The following is a 25,000-nucleotide window of genomic DNA, read 5'->3' as shown; positions in this document are numbered from 1 at the left end:
AACAACAGTCTGACGGTTTCCAGGACAACGACCTTCATCCGCGCTCCACTCTAATAATGTCAAACGGGTTTGAAACGACACGAGAATCGAGATGTTTTTCCGTCGCCTGCTTGTGTCTATGAGTGTGTGCGCGTGTCATATGATACACATACAACGCATCACGCTTCTGTGCCACATGTGCTCTTCAGGTAATGGTACAAAATAATAAAAAAGGAACATCCGGATGATCTCTCTCTCGCCCGCCTCACTGCGAGCTCGCTCGCTCGAACACGCGCAGGTCATAGTTCTTCTTGGTGGCGCGCAGCTTGAACAGACTCGCTGCGGTGTTGTTGAGCTTGAACGAGGCGTTCTGGGCCGCCATGGTGTTTGGAAACACGGCCACGACGGTGTACAGGTGAGCCGGGTCGCTGCCGCCGGGCATTCTGGGACACGCCGGGTCCTTCAGCCACTGGATCTTGGCTCCGCAGAGCGAGAGCTGGTTGAAGAGCTTCTCGGCCTCGGGTCGGGAGATTCCCTCGGGAAGATCTGTGACCTCCAGGACTCGACTCAACACTGGAGGAGACAGAGAGCAACAAGGGGACATTTAATCGTAGTTTGTTATTGCACTAGACTAAAACACAGGGTATAACAAATTTTTTTAGGATAATTTGATACTTTTTTTTTTTTTACAACTCTATTAATTTTGTGCAAAAAAACACACAAGAAGAATACAGCAGATACAGAAAGTTTATATATATATATATATATATATATATATATATACATATTTTTTTTTGCCTTTTTTTCACAGATTATATTAGATATATGTAGAAAAAAATAACAAAAAGATTTTTTTCCTGCCTCCGTTCGGTAGATTCCCTCGGGAAGGTTGTTGTGCCCTAACAACTTTTTTTTTTGATAATTTGATTGTTTTTTTTTTTAATTCTATTTTAATACATTTTGTCCAAAAACACACAAGAAGAATACAGATAGAGAAAATTTTTATACTTTATAGGGGGGTTTTCAAAAATGACCCGCCAACCACAAACTGCTTATAAATCTCTCATTATGCTGTGTTATTGCTTAATACTGGATTTAATCTTGTATACATACACAGTGTATATATATACACACATACACATACTGTGACATACGATATATACGACCCAATACTGGAGAGAGAGAGAGAGATCAACAAGGGGACGATCGCCCCCCCGCCCCCCCCCCAAAAAAAATCGTAGTTTATGTTATTGCGGTATAACACTTTTTTTGTTTTTTTCAATTTTATACTTTTTTTTGGAACAATCTTCCTAACATTGTCCGGGAAGTTGGAGTGGAGTGGCCGAAAAAGCCAAAAAAACTTTTTTTTTTTTTTTAAATGTGATCGTTGGTACATTTTACCAGCATTTACCATACTTTCAATACAAACATTTAAATATGAAAAATATCTAGTATGAAAATTATTTTCGAAAGGTACCTCTTAAAAAAAAGGGGGTCGTCTTATAATCGGAACGATACTGTACTTTTTGGAACTGATTCATTGATCTCAGCTTTTGAACAATGTTTTTTTTTTTTACTTTATGAACTTTTTTTTCACTAAAAAACGTTTTTCCTCTTTCCATATTGTAAAATATGAGCCATATAAAACCTGATGTATCAAATAAGATACAAAACATAAAACACATATGTAACCTTTTATTTATAATATTCTGTCTAAAGGGATGTTCTGAAAAAAACCCCTTTTCCTGACTATTTTGTCACAAAAGTCATGCGTTTGAGGGTTAGACGAGCAGAGACTGGTGTTCGGGTCTCTTACCCACATCAGTAGTCCCCAGATCTGTAGAGGCAGATTTGAGCGTTTGTCTTTTCCCTCGAGCTCCGTGCTTCATCACTCCCTGATTCTGACCAAACACACACACACACACAGAGCATTTGCATTGAAAACATTAGTAACAAATTAGAAAAATGCTAAACAGATCAATTTTCAGTATTGGTCTCAATACTTCTGGATCCCACTGTATTGAGAAAGCAGCGTGACTGATGTACAATATATATAACCATTTAAATACTGAAAATAACATGCAGGCAAAATTATTAAAATTTATATCAACACTTTTTTTTTTACTTAAAAATTACTAAAATTACTGACTAAACGGACAATGGTCACCATCCATTATGAAAACAGTCAGTATATTGAAACTGATACACACAGTCACAAACACACACACACGTTTGTTTTGCTACACTTGTAAGGTCCTCCATAGCCATCATGGTTTTTATACTGTATAAACTGTATATTACACACACACACACACACACACACACACACACACACACACACACACACACACACACACACACACACACACACACACACACACACACACACACACACACACACACACACACACACACACACACACACAACCCCTAAACCTACCTATCACACAAAACTTTCTGCATTTTAACATAAAAAACCCACATTTTATTATGTTTATTAATCAATTTTCCTTGTGAGGACCAGCAAAAAGTCTCACCAAGTAGAGAATCTCAAGTTTTACTATCCTATGTGGGGACATTTGGTTCTCACAAGTATAGCTGAACATGCACACACACACACACACATACCTGATGGGAGCTGTAAGAGGACTGGTTGTGGTTGTGCATGATGGGAGGAGGACACAGGCTGTACTGAAGCGGCTGCCCTAGTAAAGAGTAGCGCCCGTCTGCACACACACACACACACACACACACACACACTGACGGTCAAAGGCAACATGATCAGGTCACTGGGGCAGTAGGACACACACACACACACACCAGATCATGGTGACTGTAAACCTGGTCACCATGATGTCATGTGTGCAGTGTTGTGTGTAACTCATTACAAGTAATTTGAGTTACGTAATCAGATTACTTTTTCAAGTAACTAGTAAAGTAACGCATTACTTTTCAAATTTACAACTAAATATAAATTAATTGTTTTTCAAATAAGTAACTCAAGTTACTTTGTTTTCCCATTTATTGACTGACCCGATGTTGAGACAAATCGAAGTTCAGAGGCATTGTGGGTAAACATGATCATTGTTATTGTAGTTATTATAGTTCTAGACCAAAGCGTGCATTGATTCATCTCATTAGCACAAAAAAAAGATTAAATAATCCCAAAATGAATAAAATCAGTGAAATGCAGAATCAGAATACTATGCAAACCTCCAATAACTAAATATGTTAAATAAAACATATTTTTATGCATTTAATCTCACTTTATTGACAAATGTACTTGCGATGATTCAGTTAAACCATAAGCAAAAATGACTATAGATTTTTTTAGTTTTTATTCGTAAAGTTAGTTACTTTTTTCTCCTGCATCCTATTCTTCCGTTATCAATAAACAATCAATAAAAAGTAACACAAAAGTAAAGTAACACACTACTTTTCTAAATAAGTAACTAAGTATCGCAATTAATTGCTTTTTTTTTGCTGTGTGGGTGTCAGGACACTGTAGTAGACGGGCATGGCGTGTGTGTGTGTGTGTGTGTGTGTGTGTGTGTGTGTGTGTGTGTGTGTGTGTGTGTGTGGAAACTCTTGGTAGACTTGTTATAGCTGGTGTTTTGTATCATAATTAAACCAAGAGAGACATGCGAAAAAACCCCCAGCAATGAACCCCATATCCAGGTTAATAATAATAATAATAATAATTTTATTTGTAGAACATCTGTCGATCATTACAGCTTAAAGTGCTTCGCATTAGATAATCAATAAAATAAATAACAATAAAGAGATAAGAAAATATAAATATGTATGAAATAATATTGAATTATGAAGACATCACTAATAGGTAAAAATATAATAAATATGCAATACAGTGCATACGTTTAGCAAAATGCTCTTCTCTAGAGTTATTCTTTCTATTTAAATAAGGAGTTTATGGACATTGAACAGATTTCTTGAGGTAAATGAGACTTTAAGTGACATTGAACAGCATATAAGCTGTTTTATTGACGTCTTTCTGTGAGACATGATAGGTTTCAGTAAGTTGCTCTGTATCTGATGTTCATTGATGTTTATTTGCTGCTATAACTATTAGTGAAGAGGAAGAGATGATCGGTTCACGAGTCGCTTGAACTGAACAGCTACAAAACTTCATTTATTGCTCTAATTTTGTAATCAAAGACTTTTAAAGTTGAGACTTCATATTAAAAGTAACAAAGCGAGTATTAAAGCAGAACTAAGTAACTTTTTTACCTTAACCGACCAGCTTTGGAGTTATTGTAATATTTATATTACTGATTTCGTGTTGAATGGTGGTCGTCTCGCACCTCCTGGTGCCTGTGAGCCGCAAAACCATCCTTGCAACTTTGGCCGGCGGGCCGCTGATATCGTGTGATATCAGGTCTCGCGAGGTAACGAATTGCTTTACGGCACTGCACGCGTACACGCCCCCATCCAGGATACGGCTAGCTATAAGAACAACTATAGTCCCATGGCAAAGCCGGCATATAAGAAGCAGAAAGCTAGAAAAGCATTGTCGGAGGAACAGAGAAAGAGGAAACGGCAGACTGACCGAGCGAGGAGTCAGACACGAGTAAACATCGGACCTGCGTTTTCAGAATAGCGAAAAAAACGAAGAAAGCACGGTCGGAAGAGTCTAGAAAAAGGTAACGAGAATCTGACAGCGCAAGGAACCGGACAAGAGTCCCACTCGCTCAGGCTTTCACTGTTAAAGTCGATTCCTGCGATTATCATGAGAACAGTTGTCAATATCTCACATAATTATCAGGACATAAATAAGCCTACATGTTGTAAATAGTGTAAATGAGCGCAATTTGCAAACTATTATGATAAATTGGAATAATCATGTCTAACAACATCATAACGGACATTGTTACGAAATCAGGGCTGTCAAGTGTCACGCATTGAGCGTGACAGTCACTCATTTCGGTCTTTTGACACGCTCTCCCGCCACACATTGTATTTCTCACGCTGAAAAACTATTTGTAATATATTTAATATGCCAAAACTCTGTCACTGTGGAACCGGCAGGAATCAAGCGCGTCTCCGGTGGTGTTGTTCGTCGAGCTACACAATAGCCAATCAGAAAATGGCACTATTGTATCTGGGTAAGATTTAACGCAACAACCAATGACAAAAATGTATCTGTCGGCTGGATGTCACTCTTGCCAGGCTTCAAAACTCGAGAGCCCTGCGAAATAATGCGACGTACATGATACACTTTATTGCTGTCATCTGGCATTTAGGCTCAGGTAAGCCTAACGCGGTAGGCTACTTTATTATTATGAAGTGCAGAGGCCGTGAGTGCAGATACGCTCTGCGTGAGTGGTGTTTACGACAGTAACGTTAAATACAAGTACTCTACAGCGACTCTAAGATCGCTGTTTGACAAAAACAGAAATCCTGCATAGTGCCGCTTTAAGTAGTTCACGCATCAACAGAAAAGAGCACAGACTAAACGATCTTAGATTTAAGAATCCATATCACTACTGATTAAAATCAAGAAATTAATATTGTCGATCCAGAGCTAGTGTCACACAGCTGACATGTTTAAGTGTTGTAGTTTATCCATGCTGAGTCACGAAATAGACGCTGAACAGTCAAAAAGAACCATCGGAGAAGAGCGAGTTAAACGTCTGATTCTTCAAAACCATTTCAGCCCGAAACTAAAAACAGACGTTTCAGCTGAAAGTTTTCGGGAGCCGAAATCTCAGTGCATTATTTTGCTCCGTGTGGACAGAAACATGACTCGAGGCCTGTTAGCACACGTCTATGGAAGCTTGTTTCCGCCACAGAATAAAAAATAAAAAAAGCTAATTGGCACGTTAGCACATGTCGATGTAATGACGTGTGTGAGTTAATAACGAGTGTGTGTACCTTGTGCTGGTCCACCGGGCCGAGGGAACTGAGAGATGAGAGGCAGCGGGCCGAGACCCGGACACACAGTGTTCACACTCCCTGAGGGAGACGGAGCAGGTGACTGTGTGGGAGACGCCAGCGGGCTGCTGACCTACACACACACACACAGGCGCACACACACAGACAGACGCACACACGCAGACGCACACACGCAGACGCACACACGTGCACACAAACACACGCAGACGCACACACAGGCGCACGCACACAAACACACACGCGCAGATGCGCACACAAACACACACGCACGCACACACAGGCGCACGCACACACAGGCACACACACACACAGTAATGATGATTAGACGTGTATTCATTTCCTTTATTACTTTTATAACCATCCCATTAATGTTAATAAAACACAGAGAAACTCACTCACTGCTCTGAGAAATTTAATCGTAGCTTTAACAAGAATCAATGTATAATTTATGTAATGATTTTTTATTTCTTTCAAAAATAGTAAAACCAACATGCAAAAAAGAATCATGATTTTCATGAGAAAAAAAATCCTGATATGATATTTTTGCCATATAGGCAGGAGCCCCAAATGAGTGTGTGTGTGTGATGGGTAGGTTTAGGGATAGGGGCATTGTGTGTGTGTGAGTGTGTGTGTGTGTGTGTGATGGGTAGGTTTAGGGATAGGGGCAGTGTGTGTGTGTGTGTGTGTGTGAGTGTGTGTGTGTGTGATGGGTAGGTTTAGGGATAGGGGCAGTGTGTGTGTGTGTGTGTGTGTGTGTGTGTGTGTGTGTGTGTGTGTGTGTGTGTGTGTGTGTGTGTGTGTGTGTGTGTGTGATGGGTAGGTTTAGGGATAGGGGCAGTGTGTGTGTGTGTGTGTGTGTGTGATGGGTAGGTTTAGGGATAGGGGCAGTGTGTGTGTGTGAGTGTGTGATGGGTAGGTTTAGGGATAGTGGCAGTGTGTGTGTGTGTGTGTGTGTGTGTGTGTGATGGGTAGGTTTAGGGATAGGGGCAGTGTGTGTGTGTGTGTGTTTGTGTGTGTGTGTGTGTGTGTGTGTGTGTGTGTGTGTGTGTGTGTGTGATGGGTAGGTTTAGGGATAGGGGCAGTGTGTGTGTGTGTGTGTGTGTGTGTGTGTGTGTGTGTGTGTGTGTGTGTGTGTGTGTGTGTGTGTGTGTGTGTGTGTGTGAATGTGTGTGTGCGATGGGTAGGTTTAGGGATAGGGGCAGTGTGTGTGTGTGTGTGTGTGATGGGTAGGTTTAGGGATAGGGGCAGTGTGTGTGTGTGTGTGTGTGTGATGGGTAGGTTTAGGGATAGGGGCAGTGTGTGTGTGTGTGTGTGCGTGATGGGTAGGTTTAGGGATAGGGGCAGTGTGTGTGTGTGTGTGTGTGTGTGTGTGATGGGTAGGTTTAGGGATAGGGGCAGTGTGTGTGTGTGTGTGTGTGTGATGGGTAGGTTTAGGGATAGGGGCAGTGTGTGTGTGTGAGTGTGTGATGGGTAGGTTTAGGGATAGTGGCAGTGTGTGTGTGTGTGTGTGTGTGTGTGTGTGATGGGTAGGTTTAGGGATAGGGGCAGTGTGTGTGTGTGTGTGTGATGGGTAGGTTTAGGGATAGGGGCAGTGTGTGTGTGTGTGTGTGTGTGTGTGTGTGTGTGTGTGTGTGTGTGTGTGTGTGTGTGTGTGTGTGTGTGTGTGTGATGGGTAGGTTTAGGGATAGGGGCAGTGTGTGTGTGTGTGTGTGTGTGTGTGATGGGTAGGTTTAGGGGTAGGGGCAGTGTGTGTGTGTGTGTGCGTGATGGGTAGGTTTAGGGATAGGGGCAGTGTGTGTGTGTGTGTGTGTGTGTGTGTGTGTGTGTGTGATGGGTAGGTTTAGGGATAGGGGCAGTGTGTGTGTGTGTGTGCGTGATGGGTAGGTTTAGGGATAGGGGCAGTGTGTGTGTGTGTGTGTGTGTGTGTGTGTGTGTGTGTGTGTGTGTGTGTGTGATGGGTAGGTTTAGGGATAGGGTTAGTGTAAGGGGATAGAATATACAGTTTGTCCAGTATAAAAACCATTACGACTATTGAATGTCCTCACAAATCACAAAAACAAAGCTGTGTGTGTGTGTGTGTGTGTATAATACCTGCTGCTCAGGCTTGCTGGGTCTCTGCTCGATGCTGTAGAACTTGCATGGGTTCCACTGCACTAGTGGAGGATTCTGGGTCGGTTGTGGGCCGTTGGGAACACTGAGCTGCATCACCATAACACTGGGACCGGGAGGCGGGACCCCTACAACACATCAACACACACACACACACACGTGTCAATCCCTCTGAACTCACAATAAACTAAACAGAGTTCTGAAAACAAAAGTGGTCTTAAAGTGTCCCATTATTTTTAAGATTACCTTTCATGCAGTGTGTAATAGACCCGTTTTCAGTTAGTGAACATGGTGGCCTTTTTTGTGGGCGGAGCTTACGATTCCTCTGGCTGCTTCTCTAATGCTAGTTAGCATGTTTTGTTAGCTTGTTTTTTAACAATGACTGGAGAAAATCTGATTTTATCTTAATGTGTAGGGTCACACACTGTCCAGGACTCTGATTGATATTTGTAAATCTTTAGATGCCTATAACTATTTCCTGAATGGTCACGTACACGACTTGTGTGTTACGATACGAAGTTCTGCTTAGCCAGCGCCAAGGCCAGAAGACGACCATGTAAAGAGTGACATTACAGTGCAATTTTAATGATGTGAATATTTTCTAGAAATAAAAAAAAGATACAGCAGATAATTTTTTTTACTTTATGTATTTGATTATTCTTTCTTACCAGGTTCTTCAAAAAGTCTAGTCACAACGATGTATACAATCATAGATGATTCACAAATAATCATAATAGTTTAGAAAACATTATGCGAGAAAATTTCAAATTGGACCCTGTACTCCGTCGATTCTTGCACAACACACAACATGATGACCTCATGAAGCCGAATCTGTGCTGGTTTGTATTAGCCGCCTCCAGTTTTCACTTTGTTTTGCCTCAAGCTAACGCTGTGACATAATTGTGACGTAAAAAGTGACGTAAAAAGTTCCAAATATAAAAATAGCTGCGAGCAGCAATTATGGTGTTCATGCATTTTAAGGTCAAAAGATATTATGTTTTATTTAGCAAGCCTGTTCCCATCTCAATCATAGATGGAAATCACTATTTGCAGCCAATACAGGAAATTTACCATAGGAAATATATGGATTTAAAGTTTTTTAACAGTTCACAGTATTTCATTGGCCGATGGTGGACATTAGTGCTGGGCGGTTTGACCAAAAATGTATATCACGGTTTTTTTCAAAATTATGCCGGTTCTCCGGTTTATGATGTTTTTTTTTTCATGCATAATCAGGTGTTCAAAGCATTTTCTACTGGTTGAGAGAGGAATTACTGCAGTAAATTGACTTAGGATGGTCTATTTTACTGTCATTAGTGAATATTGTAGAATAGAATAGCTAATAACGTTCTACGTTGTTATAACCAGGAAATAACGTTAATACAACGTTTATATAACGGGAGAATTGAACGTTCTTGTAACGTTTTGAATAAAGTTCTTATAACCAAGAAATAACGTTAATACAACGTCTAAAAACTGGACGTTTTGAATGTTCCTAGAACATTCAGAAATAAAGTTTTTATAACTTAATGGGAACGTTATGAAAACGTTCTTATAACCTAAAATTGTTAGCTGGGGAAGAGGAGAGATTCGCGATTGCACTGAACACGTTTTAAGTGCAGGATTCTCTGAGCGAGCCCAGAGAAAATAGACCAACGTGAGCAGCGTATATCTGAGAGCGCGGCACATTATATTCCGCGCGCGAGCAGAGAGATTCTCACTCGCGCATTATATTAATGTACTTTCGCGCTACAATAATGCGCTCTCGACATTTGACAGGAAAATAACACAGAACCACAGTTCTGCAGCATCCATCTTCCCTGTAATGTAACACCAGAGCACTGCTGTTTAAGAAAAAGAAAACTGGTGTTTACCCTCGCCTCGCAGTCGCTGCTTAGAAGTGCAACATTGTAAAGGGTCCGTCTGAAACAGTGTCGCGCGGCGCAGCGTAACGTTCGTTACGAACGTTGTGTAATTAAATACGTCGGTATGGCGGAATATTAAAAATTAATATCATAACAAAAATATACACCGGTTTTCGGTATGAACCGGTATACCGCCCAGCACTAGTGGACATGTTTTTTGAGATACGTTAATGTACGCATAGACAATCATGGCAGCTCGTGCCAATCTTCAAGTCAATCGGACTAGTGGTGAAGCAGTTATAGCCGTTTTCATGTTTTATTTTTTCTGTTATAGCGCCACCAAGTGGCCAGTCGCCGAGTCCTTTTCAAAGTGACCACAGAATGAGCTCTTTCATAGGTGCGCTGAGCTTGGTGAAAATATCTCATGCCGCTATTTTATTAAAACTAGCTCCTCCCACTTTAAATGTTTTGGCAGCTCTTAGAGACCGTGAACCGAAACTTCTACTTTTTTTTGATAACTTATGACAACCAGACTCCAGAGAATCTTGCTGCATTGGTCTGGTTCCAATCGGGTCAAAAACCTAGGATTAGTTCGCAAAAGTAGTTTTTTTATTTTGCAAGAACGACAAGCAAATCCAGGGCATGCATTATGAGCCAAGGATTCCAACTATATAAGTAGGGAAAATGTCATTTTGCGATTACTGAGGTCAATATCCTGATTGCGATATAATAAACGGTTTCATGAGTCAACTTGCTTGGTTCTCAAGGAAAATGCACGCACAGATTAGTGATAATGCTGAAATGTGTATTTCTCAACAACAACTAAATGATTGATAACACCTACAATGATCAATAAGCCATTGATGTCTGGATAAAAAGTTATCAAACAGTGTGCTGCATAAATGTTAAATTATATATAGACTAATCCTTATTTGTTACAACAGTTTAGTCAATAGCAGTGAGTGTTTTCTCTGTTCCCTTTGTTTGATTAAATTTAATGACAGAGATAATTAGTGGCTACAGTGTACTGTCACTTTAAGAGCAGCCGATGCTGACAGAGACGATGCTCATTCTCTCACGAGTCACAACTCTTTAAGTCCATCATAGGACTGCTCTTATGTTATGAAGATACTCGACAAAAAGACATTTTGGCATAATTGTGTGTTATTGTTCGTTCAAGCGCTTAAGAGAACTGTATTCTGGCGCACGGTCTGTGCATGCGCATGATACTGGCGTGCGTCTTTCTGTGAGTCACAGTCAGGACATACACAGGCAGCGCGCTCTCTTTTGTCTTGTCACGCATGAATGGTTTAAAAGCATTTGCATGAATAAGAGTGGGATCATGTAACACTAGGCAAATAATTGCCCTAATTCAGTGGTTCTCAAACTTTTTCGGTCATTCCCCACTTTCGACAAGGGGGAATTTTCAAGCCGCACCTGCCCCCATCGCCCCAACACAATGCTAATGAAATACGCAACAAGCTTAAAATTTTCAATTTATTGAAGTAACAAGTAGTATCCGTATAGTAACAAGTTGTATCTAATAGAGATGCGTGGATGGGCTATTATTTCATCCGCAACCGCATCACATAACTCATCATTCGTTGCCATCCATCCGCACCAACATTTTTGACCAATTTTCAAAACCGCACCCGCCCGCCATCCGCTGATACAAGGCGCTGCTGATGACAGCCGCGAGACTAGAAACCGCCCGCCACCCGCATTTAATTAAAATATTTTTTTCGTCACGTCATCCGCCCGATCCGCGGTTTATCCGCGGAGTCCGCAGCTATAACCGCCAACCGTGCATCTCTAGTATCTAAATACAAACTAACTATCTACATCAGGGGTCTCCAACACGTCGCTCGCGAGCTACCAGTAGCTCGTGGCCTGATTGGAGTAGCTCGCCAAGGGGCCGTTCACATATCGCGTCTTTTGCGCGCTCAAGTTCGTTATTTCAAATGTAGGAAGCTCATAATTGAAGCAACGCGCTCATTTATTCCAGGCGCAGCTAGATGAAAAAAATCCATTAGCTACTAAAACTTCTTTGTCATTGTGGAGAGGCAGTGCATGGTTGCATAGCAACGACTGACGCCACGGGAAAATCGGACCGAATTTTACTATTAATAATAAAAGATAAGCTAATGTGCATTGTAAACGTCAGTTATTTATTTTTTTATAAATCTTTTTTGTCAAAACTTTATTTGAACTTGTAGGTTACATACTAGTAGATAACATGTCACAAAACACTCCTTTAAAATCTGGCCATAATTTTTAATGTTGTTATTTTAATGTTTATGTAAACAAAAAGTGGGTATTTAATGCTAATTATATTTGTTATTTGCTGGTTTTCGACATAAAACTTGGTGAATTGATTTTATGGTGTAGTATTAGTACTTTTTGAACAGGATTCTGTGATAACCGTGATCATTTTGGTCACTATAATCATGAAATAAAAAAATGTCATGCCATTTCATCTCTAGTTAAGATGCACTATAAAATCAACTATAATTATGCGTTTTGTTTTTACAGTATGATATGCAAAGTACGATTTTCTTAAAAAAAATTATTCTCTGATTCTATTCTTTTCTCTGACATTTAAGGGTGACATATATAGGCCTACAAAAACACCTTTAGGTCTAAAACAGTTTAGATAGTTGTTAATATGAGAGTTATGAGACATTATTTAAGAGATTTAAGTATTGTATTACATGAGTAGCTCTCGGCCACTATCTTTTTTTAAAAATGTAGCTCTCAAATGAAAAAAGGTTGGAGACCCCTGGTCTACATCAAATAACAGCAAGTTCAAAAATAAAAATAAAATAAAAGTGCAGTTGTGTCAAAATTTGTATCAAGTTAAAAAATAGAAAAATAAAAGTGCCACTCGACATAGCATCAGCACCCCCTGGTGGGGGGCTGTGGACTAACATAATATTGTACTTAAAAATGTGAAATAAAAAAAAATTATATATTACACATATTAAAATAGACACAACATACTGTGTTTGATATGGGATTAAAATGACGGGCAGTGTATAAGATATAAACTAATGATTAATTATTTTAATATTCCTTTGTTTCAATCAGAGCATGTGAGCGGGGAACGCATTTCTGAATATTCCTCCGCTCGCTCATCCGCTCAGGGTCGCTTGCTCAACACAGACTGTCCTGCTGGTTTGAGAATATGTGGAATAAGGCCTGTCTCCGACTTAAGTTTTTTTCTAGTCGACTAGTAGTAGTTTAAGCCATAGTGGACAAATGGCCCCTCTATATTGATTTAATTACCCTCTGGGGTCCTTCATTTAACAGTCACACACAGGACCTTCGGGTCCAAATGGATACGGAGGGCGGGATTAATATATATATAAAAAAATCATAATTTTTTTTTTATAATATTTTTTCTTTTCTTTTTTGGTGTTTTGAGATCATTTTATGATTTATAATTAATATTTATGCAATGATTATGACCCATTTGTTTCCTATTGAATATAATAGAATTTGTTATATATATATATAATTTTTTTATTAAAGCTGTATTTCATTTTAGACTCAAGCCTAGGCCTCATGAAAGCAATTTTTGAAATGAGATGGATGCCATCTGTTGGACACACTGAGCATTTTAAAATTTCAAAACAGATATATGTAATCTGAATTTATTAATGTGTATTTGTATAAAAGTGTGTTTGTGTGTGTGTGTGTGGATGTGTCTGTTTTGCACTCTTGATGTTTTATAGATTCACCCCTTCACTGCTGTGTGCTTTTTTTCTGGATTGTGGCTGATTCATAGATTGTACGCACAAAAAAAACTCTGTATTGTCACATTTTTGCCAATTTTCCATTCATTTCCTATGGAGGTTTGGATCCGAAGGTCCTGAGTGTGACTATTTTTTTTTACAACCACTTAGACTATTCAAATCCTGTCCCCAATTTTTTTGGGTTCATATCCCAAGTACCAACATAGTCACCAAATTCTGGACCATTCCGATGAAGCTGTGATTTTTTACATTTTTTTATTTAAATGCTTCGGGTCCATTTGGGCCGAAGGACCCCAGAGGGTATAGGCTATACAGGATAATGAGCGTTATACTGCCGCACTCAAGCGCACGCATAAAGCTTGCCACAAAGAACCGGCAAAAGTAATGATTATGAATGTGTAAAAAATAGCAAGGAGACATTTAATTGTTTATTAATAAACTGGTGTTTTCGGTGTCGCTGCAAAGATGAAGTTGACGATGCGGACTCGCCATCAACGAATAAAGATATAAAGGCATAAAAAGGAAAATTTCCTCCCGTTTGGCGCGCCCCACCTGTCACGTCTCTATTCCCCACCAGTGGGGCGCCCCACACTTTGAGAACCAGCATTTTGCATCATATAATCGCATAGGCTTGACATCGCGATTGCGATATGATTAACTGCGCAGCATATATATAAGCCACTTGACTGACGGTTTAGGACATCGGTTCCCAACAGGGGGGTCTCGGCCCACAAGGGGGCCTCAGCGAGCTCTTTGGGGGGTTGTGTCATATTTTGAAAAGTGTTGAACAGTGAGCAATAAAGCAGCAGTCCGTAACTTTTTTTTGTGTTCAAAATTTACTAAATTTATATAATGAGCGAGTACATCATGAATCCATTTTGCAAACCGTGTTTTTGTCGTATCCTGAGTCACTATGGTACACCTATAATAGGTGTTTATATTGGGACTATTTTACACTGGTTCGGGTCGCACCGCTGCGGTGTCGCCCATTGACTCATCATAGACATAATGACGCAATCCTCACACTGATTAATAAAGACTCACAAATTAACATGCAAGTGTTGAAGTCCCAGACACCAGTCATTTTGTAATAGCCTATATTAATTCTTCTTTTAATTCAAGGGTGGTTGTGGGATACCTGAATACTGCTGTTGTATTGGCTGTGGGCTGCAGGGCGGGGCAGACTGGGTCATCTGGTACTGATCTGAAGTGGTCTGCAGGTAACCCACAGATGGACTGAAAAACACACACACACACACACACACACACACACACACACACACACACACACACACACACACACACACACACACACACACACACAGACACACACACACACACACACACACACACACACACACACACACACACACACACACAGAGAGAGAGAGAGAGAGTCAAGTCACCTTCATTTAAATAGCGCTTTTAACAATAGAGATTGTTTCAAAGCAGCTTTAAGCCCAATTTATACTTCTGCGTTGAACTTACGCCGTAGCTACGCCGTAGGCTGTGTGTAGCGCGCGTACCCTTCGGCGTACCCTGACGTGCACCTCTCCAAAAATGTAACAACGTGTCAATTCTACGCGGACACAAACGCTGTGATTGGTCTGCTAGAACCCCTCCCTCGGGTTTCACATGTTCCCTCTGCATGTGTAATCGCGTGTCAACGCGGACAACGACGCAGAAGTATATAAATGAAAACCAACGCGTAGTGTATAGCGTAGAGGCTCCGGCGTAGGTCCGACGCAGAAGTATAAATCAGCCTTTACAGTGATAATAGGAAATTAAAGTAACAGAGATTGTTACTACCGTGTATGTGTGTGAGAGAGTGTGTGTGTGTGTGTGTGTACCTTGTGCTGTTCTGCTGTGTGGGTGTCAGGACACTGTAGTAGACGGGCATGGGCGTGGCGGGTGGCGTGTGTGTGTGTGCGTGTGTGTGTGTGGGTGTGTACCTTGTGCTGTTCTGCTGTGTGGGTGTCAGGACACTGTAGTAGACGGGCATGGGCGTGGCGGGTGGCGTGTGTGTGTGTGTGTGTGTGTGCGTGTGTGTACCTTGTGCTGTTCTGCTGTGTGGGTGTCAGGACACTGTAGTAGACGGGCATGGGTGCGGCGGGTGGCGTGTGTGTGTGTGTGTGTAACTTGTGCTGTTCTGCTGTGTGGGTGTCAGGACACTGTAGTAGACGGGCATGGGCGTGGCGGGTGGCGTGTGTGTGTGTGTGTGTACCTTGTGCTGTTCTGCTGTGTGGGTGTCAGGACACTGTAGTAGACGGGCATGGGCGTGGCGGGTGTGTGTGGGGGTGTGTACCTTGTGCTGTTCTGCTGTGTGGGTGTCAGGACACTGTAGTAGACGGGCATGGGCGCGGCGGGTGGCATGGCTCCCTGCACTGACTGGCTGACGGGCACCATGACGGACTGCTGGAACTGTTGCTGCACAACAGACTGACTCTCACTCGCTACAGGAACCTGCACACACACACACACACGAGTGGAGCTGTCAGTCAGAGACGCACGCGCACACACACACACGCGCACTCACACGAGTGGAGCTGTCAGTCAGAGACGCACGCGCACGCACACACACACACTCATACGAGTGGAGCTGTCAGTCAGAGACGCGTGCGCACACACACACACACACACACACACAGACACACACACACACGCACGCACGCGCACTCACACGCATACAAACACAAACACACACACACACGCACACAAACACATGCGCAAGTCTTTCATATCGGCTCCATAAAATTATAATGAGAACATTATAATTGTGTGTTTGGGACATGGATTTTAATGGTGATACTTAAAAAAAAAAAAAAAAATCTCTCAAAAGATTTTTGCTCTCAAAAATTATATAAAAATTTGGATTTAGATTTATGGGCCAATATATATCGGTTATCGGCTTTCATATATAAAGAATTATCGTACACTCTCTCTCTCACACACACACACTCACACACTCTCTCTCACACACGCACACACCTGATAGGAGGGCATGGGGGGGTACTGGACCATCATGCTCTGCATCTGCCCGTTGAGGCTTGTTCGCTGTGTGTTCATAAGACTTGCACTCTGGGGCTGCTGAACTCCCAGCATGCTCTGGGGCTGCTGAACTCCCAGCATGGTCTGGGGCTGCTGAACTCCCAGCATGCTCTGGTATGCTGGCTGCTGATTGGTCATCATGGTCTGGAGCGGAGCTGCTCATGCAAAACACAAGCACATTAAAGAACGGCTCATCGTGAGGGACTCATTATTCAGAGCCAATACGTTTTTTTTTTAGATGTATGGAGGCCCATTCAATCCACATAAGAAAAAAAATCATGTTTTCACTTCAAATGGTCATAATTCCAACATAAAACATGCATGAGGTCACACTGACCGGAGGGCTGAGCCGGCGGCGGCAGCGGCTGAGATCTCTGTGTGGGAAACGACACCTGATGAGAGATGGAGCGAAACTGCTGACCTTGGTGAACGGCGGAGGTCGGGTACTGTCCAGCGGTGGAGTAATACTGGACCTGGATCTGAGAGAGGAGAGCAGGATTATCTCTGATACCACACACACACACACACACACACACACACACACACACACACACACACACACACACACACACACACACACACACACACACTACTGTCCAGCGGTGGAGTAATACTGGACCTGGATCTGAGAGAGGAGAGCAGGATTATCTCTGATACCACACACACACACACACACACACACACACACACACACACACACACACACACACACACACACACTACTGTCCAGCGGTGGAGTAATACTGGACCTGAGAGAGGAGAGCAGGATTATCTCTGATACCCCACACACACACACACACACACACACACACACACACACACACACACACACACACACATACACACACACACACACTACTGTCCAGCGGTGGAGTAATACTGGACCTGAGAGAGGAGAGCAGGATTATCTCTGATACCACACACACACACACACACACACACTACTGTCCAGCGGTGGAGTAATACTGGACCTGAGAGAGGAGAGCAGGATTATCTCTGATACCACACACACACACACACACACACACACACACACACACACACACACACACACACACACACACACACACACACACACTACTGTCCAGCGGTGGAGTAATACTGGACCTGAGAGAGGAGAGCAGGATTATCTCTGATACCACACACACACACACACACACACACACACACACACACACACACTACTGTCCAGCGGTGGAGTAATACTGGACCTGAGAGAGGACAGCAGGATTATCTCTGATACCTCGCTCGCTCGCTAAAAAACTAAACCCTGCAGGAACGAGAGTGAGATGCACAGCAGTTGTGTGTGTGTGTGTGTGTGTGTGTGTGTGTGTGTGTGTGTGTGTGTGTGTGTGTGTGTGTGTGTGTGTGTGTGTGTGTGTGATTATAGCACGTCTTCACAAACGTCCCACAAGAATCACACTTAGCATTGCTCTCACACTTGAGTTGTCTAACTAAAGTTTTCCTTTGTGCAACTTCCTGTTTCCTCTTCAGAGAGTCTGGTAATATTTTACACAGGAAATTACATCTATCATTTGCACCTCGGGATTGCAACACATTTCACAGCTGGTGATTTGCTTTTAAATCCTGAGAGTTTCCGGATGGGAGAGACGATGATAATAAAGCAACACAAACACGATTCAGAGCTACAGAAGATCAAGCTACAGGACTGAATGTAGCGTTTATTTGATTAACAATACAATAAAAATTCTAAAATATTATTAGGATGCAAATCAGCCGTTTTCTATTTGAATACATAGTAAAGTGTCATTTATTCCGAAATCATTCTAATATGATGATTTGATGCTCAAGATACATTTATGATTATTATCAGTGTTGGAAACGGTTTAATATTTTTGTGTAAATTGTGATACATTTTATTTTTCAGGATTCATTGATGAAGAGAAAGTTCTAAAGAACAGCATTTATTTGAAATACAATCTTTTGTAACATTATAAATGTCTTTACTGTCAATTTTAGGGTTGGGTATCCGTTTGAATTTTAACGATTTGCTTATCGATTCCGATTGATTCCTAATTACGAATCCAATAATAAAAAAAAACGTACATATCATTCACATGTAGTCTTATTGCAAAACATTTAATTGTAGCTGAATATCATGAACAAAAATATAAGAAAATGCCTGTGATTTAAAAATACAAAAACAACCAGCGTAACTAATATAATTTCAAGCATTATTAAAAGACAAGTAAAACACTCAGTAATAAAAAAAGAACAAAAAACAAATTACCGATCGCAACAAATTGATACAACTGAACAAAGATGCGATTAAAATAAACCGTGTTTTAAGATTTTCAGGTATTCCAGTAAAGAAACTAACCCTAACCCTATAAATAAAATATACATTACAAAAGTTATTCAGTGAAGAACGAGTGCATTTTCTCTTTTTCTTTTGTTGTTTGATTAATGTTATTATAGAGACGGCAGGGATATTAGTGCTGTCACTTTAAGAGCTGCACGGATCCAAAACACTGTTACGCGTGTCGTGTGAGTGGTTTAAAATCACATTAAAATATTTTTTTCTGTGAGCGCGCTTTAGATGTTCTCGAGTCGTCTCGTGCTTGAATGGTTTAAAGTCATATTGAAGCGCTCAAAAAAAATCGTTAAGAGGAATCGAAATTTTAATTTAATAAGTATCCGATTCCTGACCTCAAGTATTGAATTCCAGAATTGGAATCGAATTTCTACACATGATCCTTCAGAAATCATTCTAATAGGATGATTTAATTATCATCAGTGTTGGAAACCGTTTCATCTTTTTGTGGAAATTGATACACTTTTTATTTTTCAGGATTTTTTGTTGAATAGAAAGTTCTAAAGAACAGCATTTATTTGAAATACAATCTTTTGTAACATTGTAAATGTCTTTGTCATTTTTGATAAATTTAATGCATCCTCGCTGAATAAATGTGTTCATTTCCTCTTTTTTTTAACTTTTGAATGGTACTGTTTTCTAGGGCTGAAACGATTCCTCGAGTTACTCGAGTTACTCGATTACAAAAATTCCTCGAGGCAAAAACTCTGCCTCGAAGCCTCTTTACATTCTTATGAAGCGCACTATACGCGCGGCGCAGGGATTTGATTGTTTCACACGGACCGTTTATTCACACAGACCTGTTCATGAAGCATATATTTTGAATTTAGATGGCGCGATGGCGGAGAACAAATATGTAAATAAACGTCAGAAATTGTCTAAAGTGTGGGATCATTACACACTTAATACACTTAACTCGCTGAAACAAGGTAACGTAGTCTAAGCCTATTGATGTTCGCTGATTTTAATCCCGTACTGTATTTGTAGCGATGTCGTGATGCGGTTTGACTAGATATGATTTTTAGCTTTGATTACATTAAGTAGTAAACGTAACTATCACGTTCAATTGCAAGAGAGTATAACTTAAAAAAAGAACCCCTTCACACACACACACACACACACACACACACACACACACACACACACACACACACACACACACACACACACACACACACACACACACACACACACACACACACGCCAGTCAGACCAATTGCAGCAATGCATCAGATATGCTTAAACTTTTATGTAGCCACGCAACAATAATTTCAGCATGCATTCACTGTACACACCGGGACGTGATGGAGGAACAAATATTGTATTGCAGTCTTTGCGAGACTTTGTTTGTATTTCACGTCTGCCAAATACAGACAACAACAAAAAATGAAAGTCCCCAGCCTGTTGGTTTTTAAGAAAGATTCGGAGTACTCATTTTTCAGTTAAAACGCACGGAACAAAAAGTGCGTCAGCTTTTACTGCGTGTTCAACAACAAGTCACGTTACAGCTCTTCTTCAGCGTTAAACTACCAGAATACACAAATATGCTTCGATGCTTAGAGTGGTTATATTATAACATCTTAAAGGAAAATTCACATATGAGATAGCTTTATAACTTGCATACTATATAACTTATAGTATATAACTTATAACAGCTTTTACTGAAATAGACACAAGTTTAATATAACTATTCTGTTAATAAAACACACACACAAAAAAATATCCGATTACTCGATTTATCGATCGATTAAGTGCTAGATTAATCGATTACAAAAAGAATCGAATGTTTTCAATTTAAAGAGTCTTTGCTGAGGAAACAACACCACAAACTTTAGAACGCTAGTTTTACATGGCGATATTTTGAGACATGCCTGTTTAGAATCTTTTGTAACATTATAAATGTCTTTATTTTGATCAAAGTAATGCATCCTCACTGAATAAAAGTATTATTGTGACTGGTTGTGTTGTTCTGGCGGCTGCATGAAGTTTCATTTAAATAAGTCAAGCCCTTTTCAAGTACCTCTTCATAAATATGGCTGTTTTCAAGGGTTTTCCAGGACTTCAATTTCAAAACGTCAGATTCAAGCAGTTTACGCACCTTGTACGAACCGTTTATAACAAGTATCCGATTCCTGACCTCAAGTATAATTGGATTCCCAGACCCGAGTCACTTTTGATCAATGTAACGTGTCCTCGCTGAATGGCGGTATTAAAGCGGTGGTTGATTATGATTTCACTTTTCTAGCTTTAGTTAGTGTGTAGTGTTGCTGTTTGAACATAAACAACATCTGCAAAGTTACGACGCTCACAGTTCAAAGCAAAGGCAGAGATTTTATTTTACAGAAATCACTTTTTAAGGACTACAACAAACGACTGATAGGGACTACACGAGCTTCCTCCCAGGTTTGTGACATCACAAACCCTAAAATACACATAAACCCCGCCTCGCAACAAAGGCCTCTGTATGTGACCCTGGACCACAAAACCAGTCACGAGTCACACGGGTATATTTGTGCCAATAGCCAACAATCATTAGGATATTAAGTAACGATCATGTTTCAGGACGATGTTTTGTGAATTTCCAGCCGTAAATATATAAAGCAAAATCGCAAACATAAGCCGCGTTTCCACCGCAGGAACTAGGAACTTTGGCGTGGTACTCGGTGTGTTTACACCGCAGGAACCCGGGTCTAAATGAAGTTCCGGGTAAAAATCCCCCCCCCCAGAAACTCATTTGCAAAGAGTTCAGGAACTTTCGGGGTGGGACTTGTGCGCTGAACATGCTGATTGGTTGAGCTCACGTCACATTTGATTGGTTGACTCCATACAGCATTTTATTTTAGCCGCCATTTTTAAAAACCTCGCTTCCTGGCTTCGTGCAGTAAAGAGTTGTCGGGAAATTAATATGGAGTTTACCAAAAAATACGACCGCTGGACCGACGACGAGGTCCAGGCTTTAATAAGCGTATTTGCGGAAGAAGAAATCCAGCGGGAACTGGAAACGGCAATCCGCAATGAAAAGGTATACCTGAAAATATCGAGTCGGTTATACGAGCTGGGCATTGTTCACACTGGAAAACAGTGCAGAGAGAAGTTAAAAAAATTAAAACAAGACTACAAAAAAGTCAAGGATCACAACAATAGAAGCGGATCCGATCGGCGTACTAACAAGTGGTTTGACCGCCTGGACGCGTTGTTGGGACACAGGCCGGCATTCTCTGGAGCAGCGGTGACAAAAGACTCGGCAATTGCATTTTTGGAATCCATTCATGATTCTGAGGACCAGTCGGTTGAAGGTAAATTTTCACACCTCTACATGATATTGTCTTAAACTCTTTGCAGTGATAAAACAAACTAACTTTTTTCAACGTGTTTTTACAGATGAAATGAATGGCCCCAATGATGTGCAGGCAACAGAGACCAGCGTGTTTTCACCTGCAATCACCAGTAGCCCTCGTCCCATGTCTTCCGCCGAAACACACACACGACGAGGTATTAAACAACGTTGTCTATTGATAAAAATATACTTCAAAACTAGGGGTGTAATTATATATCGTGCAACAATATATTGCAATACAAAAATGCAACAATACGTATCGTGGACAGTTACCCAAAATAAAATGACTGTGTGAGAAAAAATTTCAGGTTTTCAGAGTTTTTTAGTGTCAGTACTACATTAAAATTATGTTGATATTAATGTATAATATAATGCAATGGGGGAATATTTGTGGGTCCTAATAATGCCAAACATCTATGTTACCAATGTTAAACATATTCGTCTAAAATAATTCAGTATTTTCAGCTTCAGAATTATGTTTATTCTGGTGTCACCATTGTCCTTGAGTTACAAGCACCAAGTCCAAGCATGGAGCATGATGGTAAAGTTTTGAATTTAATATTTTGTAATGAAAACACTTAAAATACGTATTTTATGGTTTTCAGGGTGGGCTTGTGTATTTATTGTCATGTGTTTCTCCACTTAGGGAAGAGGAAAAGGGATTGTGACTTCCTTGATGCGCTGAGGGACATGGAAGATTCTAACCGGACCGCCCTGCAGCTTGGACAAGAACAGCGTGACAAATATATGCAGCCGTTACTTGAGAGCCAGGCTGAGGAAAGAGAGATGAGGAGGCAGGAGTTGGCGTTCCTGCAGTCGGAAGCTGAAGAAAGCAGACGGCAGCAGAGGGACTTTCAGGCCGGGTTTCTGTCTGTTCTTGGACAGTTTGCCCAGTCATTCAAAAAGTAGCCACTTGAACTCTGAGACTGCACTTTAAATTGAACATTTGCATTTTTTATTTTCTTTGCACAACTCTAATTTTATATATTGTTTGCATTCCTGCAGAGGGCCAGGTTTCTGTCTGTTCTTGGACAGTTTGCCCAGTTGTTCAAAAATAGATTTGTATTTGTTTTTCTTCACACAATATATTACTGTTCTCGTAATTTATTTCTTTTCACATGATTGTATTTTAAAATATATATATTTAGTAAGCAGTACTGTTTAAAGTTTGTAAAATGTCACTTTGAGATCAAGTGCCTTTTCATCTCAATGGTAATTTGAGCTCTTACATAAGGTTTTGAAGTGCTGGTTAGATGTAAAACATTTCCGGTGAAAGTGCACAGGTTAAAATAAGCAAAGTGTAGGTAATTTAAGTCACTCATGAAATTACATTTTATATTTGACAGCCAAATATACAGGTGAAACTCAAATTTAGAAGTATTGTGCAAAGTTGTTTCAGTAATTCAACTTAAAGGTGAAACTCGTATATGGACTCATTACATGCAAGGTGTATTACATTTTCAAGCCTGTTATAATTATGACTATATGGCTTACAGCTTATGAAAACTTCACATTTATTCTAATTTTGAATTTGATTTTCATAGCTGAAATATCTCACTTTGCATTTAAGTTGAATTACTGAAATAAAGTTTTGCATGTTATTCTAATTTTCAAGTTTCACCTGTACACAGAAGGTTATAACAGAATAAATTAAAACCAAAGCATGATTTAGAAGTAATCATTTTATTTACAAAAAAAAAGTGTTACACAGCAAAAACAATGTACAACAGGTGTATACAGCCTAAAAAAGTGCATTACAGCACCTGAAGGTTATTTTTCCCTTACCAAAAAAAACACTTACCCGTAGTCCATTCTCTGAACTCATCACCATTCATTTCACAGAGGTTATGCAGAACACAACATGCGATCACCAGGGATTTGACCTTGTGTGTATTGCAGTCATTTCGTTTTAGCAAACACCTCCATCTGCCCTTTAGTCTGCCAAAAGCATTCTCAACCACCACCCTGGCTCTGCTTGTTTTATGGTTGTACACAAGTAGTTGGGGTGTCAGTCGTCCGTTGTCGTTGAAAGGTTTCATCAGCCAGCTCTTCAAAGGATAGGCTGCATCACCAAGGACATAGTACCCCACATCATGTCCACAAATGTTCTTGGTTACATCAGGTAGTAACAAACCCCGATCCACTAGGTCCCACAATCCTGACAAACGTAGCACTCTGGCATCATGCAGGCTCCCTGGCGCTCCTAAAAAAACATTCCAAAAGAGGCCTCTTCCGTCCACAACAGCTTGTAGGATGATCGAATGCCAGCCCTTTCGGTTGAAGTACTCTGTGTGGTACTCCTCTGGTCCAAGAATGGGGATGTGTGATCCATCAATTGCACCTACACACTGTGGCAAACCCCATCTGCACTCAAAATACGTCGCCATTTCTTTCAACTTTTCACTGTTTGGTAACTGGATAACTTCTTGCATGAGTACCTTCTCAACAGATGAGCTGAAATCGTGAACACAGTGACACACAGTAGCAACTCCGACTCCAAATAAATGAGAGATGCTTCTATACTCAGAGTTGGTTGCAGGTTTCCACAGTGCAATGGCGATTCTTTTTTGAATGGGTACACAATGTCGGTAGTTTGTGTCATGTCTCTCCAGTTGGGGTTGCAATCGACGACAGAGGTACAGAAAAGTATCCTTAGACA

The 25,000-nt window shown here is 40.7% G+C and overlaps 1 protein-coding gene and 1 long non-coding RNA gene across 16 annotated transcripts in view; both read right to left on the bottom strand.

Annotated features, from left to right (window-relative positions):
- r3hdm2 (R3H domain containing 2) overlaps positions 1-25,000 on the bottom strand; it is a 113,232-nt gene that overhangs the window by 1,497 nt on the left and 86,735 nt on the right. For all 15 annotated transcript variants that reach the window (XR_013210567.1, XR_013210565.1, XR_013210566.1 and 12 more), the window contains 9 exons: positions 17,007-17,148; positions 16,610-16,824; positions 15,927-16,084; positions 14,760-14,857; positions 7,984-8,129; positions 5,872-6,004; positions 2,608-2,705; positions 1,796-1,880; positions 1-552 (listed from right to left, as the gene is read on the bottom strand). The exon at positions 1-552 is cut by the window's left edge. Coding sequence is in view for 11 of the 15 variants with exons in the window: in XM_077248564.1 (XP_077104679.1) it covers positions 245-552; positions 1,796-1,880; positions 2,608-2,705; positions 5,872-6,004; positions 7,984-8,129; positions 14,760-14,857; positions 15,927-16,084; positions 16,610-16,824; positions 17,007-17,148 (1,383 nt within the window). In the remaining 4 variants the exon portion in view is untranslated. The remainder of the gene's footprint in view (positions 553-1,795; positions 1,881-2,607; positions 2,706-5,871; positions 6,005-7,983; positions 8,130-14,759; positions 14,858-15,926; positions 16,085-16,609; positions 16,825-17,006; positions 17,149-25,000) is intronic.
- Positions 17,205-17,877, bottom strand: LOC143757500 (uncharacterized). Its single transcript, XR_013210569.1, has 3 exons — positions 17,496-17,877; positions 17,358-17,443; positions 17,205-17,319 (listed from the first exon to the last, which is right to left on the bottom strand). It is a non-coding gene; the product is annotated as an uncharacterized LOC143757500 (long non-coding RNA).

The sequence above is a fragment of the Siphateles boraxobius genome, unplaced genomic scaffold (assembly GCF_051911475.1).
Source record: "Siphateles boraxobius isolate OS27281-9 unplaced genomic scaffold, OSU_SipBor_1 305, whole genome shotgun sequence".
Taxonomy (NCBI): Eukaryota; Metazoa; Chordata; class Actinopteri; order Cypriniformes; family Leuciscidae; genus Siphateles; species Siphateles boraxobius.
This window is presented reverse-complemented; position numbering and strand designations above follow the sequence as displayed.